Source organism: Myotis davidii, unplaced genomic scaffold (assembly GCF_000327345.1).
Source record: "Myotis davidii unplaced genomic scaffold, ASM32734v1 scaffold830, whole genome shotgun sequence".
NCBI classification, from domain to species: Eukaryota; Metazoa; Chordata; class Mammalia; order Chiroptera; family Vespertilionidae; genus Myotis; species Myotis davidii.
In genome coordinates, this window is record NW_006282202.1 from 302,769 (window position 1) to 311,564 (window position 8,796).

The window sequence follows — 8,796 nt, forward strand, 5'->3', positions numbered from 1 at the left end:
CACAGGTCATGAAGCAGAGCGGGCACACATCATACCAGCCTCGGATAATGGCCTCCTCCCCCTATGCACAGGCCCTGCACATGGCTTTACCAACAGCCCCTTTCTGTGTGTTATTTGGAGCTATGAAAGGGTAGCAGATATAGCTCAAATCTTTTTGTCACAGACCATACACATGACACAAGCAGAGGCTGCATACGGGATGCCCTGGGGAAGCACATTCCCTTTTTTCTTCTTTCCATCTCTGCAGGTGGCCAACCAATGGTTCAACCCAACTGCAGAGCTGGCTAGAAGAGGCACCCTCAGTGGGAATGGGAGTTTTTCTTCTTGTCAATCCTCTGTCTCTTCTTTTTAGCTCCCTCCCAAGTCTCCAGTCCCACCTGGTCCCCTTCGGAACAAGCTGTTCTGTTCTCTCCTGCCCACAGCCCCATGGGAGAGGTAAGAGTGTGAGCCCCTTTTTTTGGCTTCTTGTGCTAAGTGGGGTTGTTGAAAACAGGAATGGGGTTCCAGCTCAGTTCTCGTCTGTGGGGACAAGGTAGCATCTCCCTCACCCTATTCTGCACCAACTCCAAACCTGGGTTATCCCATTATTGTATCATACTTTGTCTTGTCCACATATCATACCATTTCAAAAATAAGTTTAAGTTAAAGCAAGAATATATGTGGAATCATTGGTTCAATATGACAGATGCATTATTTTTTAATATTCCGTTAAAATGAGCTATGAATTTTAATTTTATTTTTTCAAATATATTATTATTTCAAAAAGGAAGGGAAAGGAAGAGAAAGATAAAAATATCAATATTGAGAGAGATTCATTGATCAGCTGCCTCCTGCACACCCCCTATTGGGGATCGAGCCCACAACCAGGGCATGTGCCCTGACCAGGAATCAAACCATGACCTCCTGGTCTATAGGTCGATGCTCAACCACTGGCTGGGCTAAACTATGAATTTTAAAATAAAAAATACTTACCCAGATTACCAGTGGTATGTGAACCACAGACTAAAGAATGCTATATAAACACATTGTAATAATATGTCTCATGGAACATGTTTTAGAAAATACTTTCTGGAGAAAAGATCAGGGAGGGAAGTCCAAACTGAAGATTGGGTCTGCTTGCTCTGATCTTTGAGATTCTAAGAAGCGAGATGAATTTGGTGATTTCACGTCTGAGATGAAGGAGCTTTACTGAGACAAGCGATGGGAGGACAAGGCATAAGGATATATGCAGGAATATCTGGATCTTTGAGCTTCCTGGGGAGGACAGTTTATAATACAGACTGTAAAAAAAATAGATGTTTTTAATCTTCTTACCATGTTGGCCACTATGTTCGTACTTCAGAAATCTTGGAGCTCGTGAGGTCTGAGAGCTGAATTCATTAGTGTCCTCTGACCAGCACTCACTTCAGTGCACATAGAATATAGGATGTCTTTGAGGTGAGCCAAACCCTGAAAACTGAGTCTGTTCAACTAAGGAAGTGGTTCTAAAACTTACAGAAAGTGAGAAAGGTCCTCCTAAGCAATTTGATTAATAGCTTAAAGGATGGAGAGAGGAATTTATTTCAGCAAGCACAGGCTCTTTGAGAGAGAAAGCTCCCTAAGGGATCTTTGCTGATCATTAAGTCCCTGCCCTCTAAACAGCTTCCATCTATCTTCTTTTTCTGTAGGAGGCCCGGATTCCACTCCCCTCTGAGACTATCAAAGTGAAATTGCCCAAGGAGCGCCTTTTCCCAGAGCTTTTGGTTTCCAAAGGAAAGTTCAAAGCAGAAGTTCCCACTGATCAGAAAGCTGTGCACTCTCCCATCCAGTCCCAGCCAGGAGCTCTGCTGGAAGCCAGGACACATACCTCTCCAGTTAGTTCACAGGGCCTGTCCCCACTGGCCACTTCCACCATCACCCCCACTCAGCACCCCATTTGCTCCCAGCCTAAACCTTCCTGTGAGGCCGCCATTCCATCCCCCACCAAGTCCCCCATATGCTTCCAGCCTGTTCCAGCGAAAACATCAACCCCCCTCACCCCCCTTCACGTGAAGAACCAAGGGGATGCCAAGGACAGACTGGGCAGCCCTCTTGCTATGGACGAGGCCCTGAAGCCGAACGACTTGGTGACAGAGTTCTGGATGAAGAGCGCTGAAATTCGCCGCAGCCTGGGGCTCACACCCGTGGATCGGAGCAAGGGGCCCAAGCACAGCTTCCCCTCACCTGCCTTTAAGCCATTGTCCCTAAAATCCTATTCAGTTGAGAAGTCTCCTCAGGATGAGGGGCTCCATCTTCTAAAACCTCCATCTAAGAGACTGGCAAAGTCGGATAGTGACCAGCCCTCTCTGCCAACCCCCAAGTCCCCATCTGACAGAGAGCTAAAAAGCTCCCATGAGGAGCGGAGAGACCTGTCCAGCAGTTCTGGGCTGGGCCTTCATGGGAGCTCCTCCAACATGAAGACCTTGGGCAGCCAGAGCTTCAATACCTCAGACTCCACCATGCTTACTCCACCCTCAAGCCCACCTCCACCCCCACCCCAGGACGAGGAGCCTGCAACTCTTCAAAGGGAGCCATATCAGATATATGGGCAGAAGGAAACCAAGCCCAAGGCCTCCATAATCCCACCCCCCACACCTGCTACCTTTATGCGGCCCCCCCGAGAGCCTGCCCAGTGGCCCTGGGAAGAGGTACGGAAGTCATTTGTAGAGAGTGTAGCTGAGATCCCCTTTGCTGATGACGTGGAGGATACATATGATGACAAGACCGAGGACTCAAATCTGCAAAAGTTCTTCACACCCCCTTCCTGCTGGCCCCTCTCTGACAAGGCCCTCCCCCCACCCCTAGTCAAGGAGAATGTCAGTTTACTTACTCTAGAGAGCGGGGTCCAACTGCAGAAGAGGGGGCTACCTGTAGTCTCTCCAGAAGCCAAGGAGCTGGCTGAAGAGCGTATGCGAGCCAGAGAGAAGTCTATAAAGAGCCAGGTGTTGAGAGATGCCATGGCCAAACAGCTGAGTCGGATGAAGGAGATGGAAATTGGGGCTGAGACCTCTAGTCCCCTTGGAGGCACCTGCCACAAAGCCTCCTCAATGCCCTCTAAAGGCAAAGCCCTTGGCCTTGAATCCCCTAAACACCCGGTGCACAAAGGCCCTGAGGAGCCTACCTTGAAGCACAAAAACACTAGTGAGGAATTCCTCTCCCCCACATTGGACTCAGGGGCCCCAGATGGTTCAGTCACTTCATCCGAGGGCTCTAGTGGGAAGAGCAAGAAGAGATCGTCACTCTTCTCCCCTCGTAGAAACAAGGAGAGAAAATCTAAAGGTGAGGGCCGGCCCCTGGAGAAACACAGCCCAGATCTCCTGGAGGAAGTAGCCGCCAAGCCCAGGTCCTTGTGGAAGTCAGTCTTCTCAGGGTATAAGAAGGACAAGAAGAAGAAGGGTGACAACAAGTCCTGTTCCAGCACCCCTTCCAGTGGTGCCACTGTGGCCTCTAGCAAGCACAGGATGTCTCCAATAGTGAAAGCAGGTACATCAGCACCAAGGGACCCCTCCTGGGCCAGAGCATAAGGTGTGCGTTCTTCAGTCATTTGGTTCTTCTCGAAAGGTCCCTTCCCCATGCCACTCACCCAAGGGTTCTTAGAGCTGTGCTAACAGGGTAGGGAGAAGAAAACAACCATGGGTTCACAGAACATACTCCACTTAATAGGATAATTCTAAAAAACAGCCTGAAGCTGGTTAAGGGATACAGGAGGTTTATGCACTTCCTAAAGTCGCATCAACCTAACGGAGGGCAATGCTGCTGGGAGTTCCAGGCAGTCTCTTTGGGCACCATCTATTCCGTGTTGGTCCTTCCTATCTGAACAGATGTGAGCATCCAAGTTCCTGGCTCCCCAATATGGGAAAAGAGTTGCTCAAACTAGAAAGAAAACAAATCTCCACCCCACTCCCCCAGGCTATTCTTGTGAATGTAGAAATCAGGAAAGCACCGTGGTACTTATGGACTGGTCACAGTCTTCACTCTGCCTCTTCTTTCCATCCCCACAGAGTTGCAGCTGCGGGACCAGCTGAGTTTCTCCGAGGACTCTGACCTCTCCAGCGACGACATCCTCGAGAGGGTCTCCCAGAAATCCAAACGAGAGGTACGCAGGCCTGGTCAGCAGTAGGGCTTCAGAGGGGTTGGGAATCTCGACTCCTATCCTCTGTTGAGTGTTGGTCTTTGATGAGGTGGAGGAAAGGAAAGCAAATCTCAAAGCAGGGGTGGATATGAGCTCCCAGCAGACACATACAAATCCTGAGCCTTGCTCAGGGGTCCAAGTAGAAGACACAGAAGGGACCTATCTCAGCCTTTTTCAGTGAGCAGCTAGGGGTTATTGGCTTCTATGGCAAGAGTTCCTGAGTTGAGTTCTGGTGAAGACAGACATTTCATGCCCAAAGATTCATTCTGTCTTTAGGAAGCAGCCCAGTGTTGTCCATTCATTCTTTTGTCCTCAGAAATCCCACATGGAGTAGCACCCACCAGTGCCCAGAGTGACAGGAAAATAGTTGTTTGTTCCCAGGGTCCAGCCAAGGCTTGGATGGGGAGCCTTTCTACTCCATCTCCATTGTCTAGCCATGGGCACACACTTGCCCTCCTGTCTAAGGTGAAGGTCCAGCTACATTCAGCTCCCTTTTTTTAATGAAAAACTTCCTCAGAACATTCTGTACCTTCTTTACAAGGCTTCCCAAGGCTTAAATTTGAGTCTTCCCTTTCCATTGACTTCCAGGGAGGCAATGGCCTGTGTCTGTGTCCAGTTCTCTCCTCCTGGCTTGATCTAGTTCCTCATTTAATAACTTTGCAAATCAGAGGAAACCAGTCTTTCAGTTCTCATCTCATTCTTGAGTTGTTTGTCCCCCCTGGGCCATGCCAGCTCTGTATCTGTTCATTCTCCTAGAAGGACACCTAGAATGGGGTTTGATTGGCTCATGAGTCAGGCCTCCCATCCCACCCCAGCCATCTGCAGAGCTTCCCCATGTCTCAGCCAGGCCACACTGGGTTATGGTTGGGATCTTGTATCCAACTCCCTGCAGAGACCTGGCATCAGGTTCTCCCTGCTATGGTTCCCACACAGTAGCTTTAGTACTAAACTGAGAAATTCTTCTGGGTATGTGAGTGGGTTCTTAAACACTGCCTTAGGGGTCCTGAAGGGGTTCTGTCAAGAAGGAGAATAGCCGAAACCGGCTTGGCTCAGTGGATAGAGCGTCAGCCTGCTGACTGAAGGGTCCCGGGTTCGATTCCGGTCAAGGGCATGTACCTGGGTTGCGGGCACATCCCCAGTGGGAGATGTGCAGGAGGCAGCTGATCGATGTTTCTCTCTCATCGATGTTTCTGGCTCTCTATCTGTCTCCCTTCCTCTCTGTAAAAAATCAATTAAAAAAATACATTAAAAAAATAAAATAAAATAAAAAATAAAAATAAAAAAGAAGGAGAATAGTGGTCCAAGGTTCACTTTGCCTCAGTGCAGACATTTAGCCAGTTGGTTAAAAACTTCCATCTGTGGTTGGTTTTGTGGTCAGGTCTCTCCACAGTTTCTCTATTGATTAATGAAACCTCCTAGCAAAATGCTGAGGGCCAGACTACCCAAGCTGGCTATGCCAAGGCCGTCATCTGGGTAACATGTCTCACTGACCACACCTCTCCCTGGATCTCCCTGGATCTCGAAGGCCTGGGGCATACAAGGAGCTCCTCCCCATCAGCGTAAATGACAGGTCATGGACCCCACTCCTAGAATCCAAGCACTTCACGCTCCACATGCTCCCCACAGAGATGGGCCTTTTGCTGGAGGCTGTGAGGGATACTAATGTCCTGACTCCCACTGCAGTGTGCAGTCAGGCTGAGCAGGAGCAAGGCACTGTGTATTTTTAAGAATAGAAGCTAAAGGTAAAGGGATTGAGAAGTACAGATTGATAGTTACGGAATAGTCACAGGCATGTAAAATATAGCATAGGAAACATAGTTAGTAATATTATAATAGCTATCTATGTATGGTGCCAGGTGGTTACAGGAAATATCAAGGGGAATACTTTGTAAATTATACAATTGTCTAATAACCACTGTGCTATACACCTGAAACTAATACTAAATAATCTATATATATAAAAGCCAAGCGGCCAGAATGGCAGAAGACCAGTTGCTATGATGCACACTGCAGCAGCCAACCAGCCCAATGGGGGCCCCGATCAGCCCCCCCCCCCCAACCTCCCGTGGGCCCTCCCCCCAGTCCCTGATCGGCACCACCATGGCCAACCTCCCATGCCTCACCCCCCCAACCCCCGCCGGCCCCATCTCCGATCACCGCCCCCAATCGGGATCAGGGTTGGCCGACCTCCCACAGCCCCTGTCCTCAGCCAGCCCGGCCCTGATTAGGCCCCCCACCTCAATTGGGGGGTGGAGTCAGCCAGCCAACCTCCCGCATCCCCTCCCGCCTGCCAGCCCAGCCCCAATCGGCCCCCTGGGGCGGGCCAGCCAGACCCCACTCGTGCACAAATTTATGCACCAGGCTTCTAGTATTAAATGTAAACTGTAATTGAAAAAAAAAAAAAGAATAGAAGCTAAATCAGGAAAACAAACCTAAACAAAAACAGCAATGAAGGACACTTTGGAAATTTAAGGAATTGATCTTAGAAGATATGCACTGATACATAATATTGGCACATCAATGCTAAATTCTTGAAAGCTATTAAAGCACTGTAGTCATTTAGGAAAATGTCCCTGTTCTTAGGACGTACGTGTTAAAATTTTAAGGGATGAAGGATCTTGATATCTACAATTGAGTCAGAAAAAAAGATAATATATAAAGCTTATATCTATCAAGTGTGTGCAAAATTACTTAGCAAATCTAGGTGAAGGTATTCATTGTCCTCCTCTTTCAACTTTTCTGTAAGTTTGAAAATTTTCAGAGTAAGAAGTGAGGAGAGCGTGGGGGGCACCTGAAGTGAGAATGGGGTTTGATTGACTCACGAGGGATCCTCTTGCTGACAGTGCCCCTGGAGCAGCAAAGGTGGGGAAGTGGTTCCCCTTACATCACATACCCACCCTGAGTGAGGCAGCTATGAAACAAGTGCCTGAATTTTGTTTCTTTTTTTTTAAAATAACATATTTTATTGATTTTTTTTTTTTTTTAAAGAGAGGAAGGGAAAAGGATAGAGAGTTAGAAACATTGATGAGAGAGAAACATCAACCAGCTGCCTCCTCCACATTCCCTACTGGGGATGTGCCTGCAACCAAGGTACATGCCCTTGACCAGAATCGAACCTGGGACCCTTTGGTCTGCAGGCCGAGGCTCTATCCACTAAGCCAAACCAGTTAGGGCATGTTTCATTTTTAAAAAACAAAAGTAAGTTATTTTTATTTACAATGTTTATATAGAAAATTTAAAATAATACACTTTTTTTAAAATTTACCTTGTAGCCTTACCAAGAGATAATTCATGTTTACCTTTTTTCTTTGCCTCAGTCTGACTAAATACAACCACAGTGGCCTCTTCTTGAGTGCTTTGGCCCAGCCGAGAGCACGAGCATTTGCTTTCTAACGAACCCTGTCCCAGTTCGCTGCAAAAGCATTGCTCTGTGGCTGATCTGCACTCTTGGCACATTACAGATATGTCATGATTTTATGTCTCTGTCACTGCCTCTACCAAGGTAGTACTCCCTCCCCTCCAGAAATCAGTAAGTAACTGCCCCACATCAGCCAAGGTACAAATGTTGGGTGCCATGCTTTAGGTTGTAGTTATGGGGCTCCTATGGAATTTTTCACATGCTGCTTGGGGAAACCATCTGTCTTCTTTTTCTTTAACTGACTTGTTCTAATAATGACATTTTTTCTTTTATCATGGTTGGTGAGAGGGAGGAGTCGGTTAGAGGTAGAATCAACATGCTTAAATTTAAATGTCACCACTAGGAGGCTGGCTCATTCTTCTTGGGGTCAGTATGCTCTTGAAATGCCACCTGCACAGTGGTGGGCTCCCCAGTGCTTCAGGAGAAGCAGCCAGGCCACAGGAGTGTATCCTAAGGCTCTCTGGATCTCCAGACCTCCACCCCTCCCTCCCTCACTCCCTGATTGCCTGTCAGCCTTGGAATGGGGATGGTGAGGAAGCCAGGTAACTAACCTTGGCTCTGAGCAGCTCTGCACAAAACTTACTAGAGTGAGAGGTTATAATTACTGCCTGAAATGTTTTTTATAAATATCAGTAATTTCTGCTATTTCAGGTCCCTTTCACTGTGTATAATCAAGAAATGACCCACTCCACCTCCATCCCAGGGTTGTTGGTGACCCAGTGAGCACCCCAGACCCTGTTCAGGAGCCCTGCCAGTAGAGAGCCTTTTGGAAGAGAACATTAGGTTGCTACTCAGCATGCTCTGTGCCAGTGTCTCTGGTGACAGGAACTCCCCACCACCTGTCCCCCATCCCAGCACCAATAGCATTCAGTGGGAAGGAGTAGTCTGAATCGCCATGAGCAAATGAACTACTAAATGAGAAATAGCATCTATAACTATATGTTTAAACAGTTTAATTTATACATGAAAGAGATTGAGAAGAAAAAAGGGAAGTTTTGAGGCATGAGGAAGAACCTGTCTTCACGGAAGAAAAGTGAGCCCAGCTCTGGCCTGTGTGCCTCAGTTAGTTGAGCATCACCCGGTGCACGGAAAAGTTGCTGGCTTGATTCCTGGTCAGGGCACATACCCAGGTTGCGGGTTTGATCCCGTGAGGAGGCAACAAATCGATGTTTATCTCTCCCTTTTTCTGTCTCTAAAATCAATAAAAACACATTTGAAGGAAAGGGAG

General features: G+C 47.7%; 1 protein-coding gene across 1 annotated transcript in view; it reads left to right on the forward strand.

The window, feature by feature from the left end:
• MICAL3 (microtubule associated monooxygenase, calponin and LIM domain containing 3) overlaps positions 1-8,796 on the forward strand; it is a 266,794-nt gene that overhangs the window by 219,035 nt on the left and 38,963 nt on the right. Inside the window, 3 exon segments of the mRNA XM_006752758.2 lie at positions 353-435; positions 1,668-3,501; positions 4,020-4,114. Of these exon segments, the coding sequence (XP_006752821.1) occupies positions 353-435; positions 1,668-3,501; positions 4,020-4,114 (2,012 nt within the window).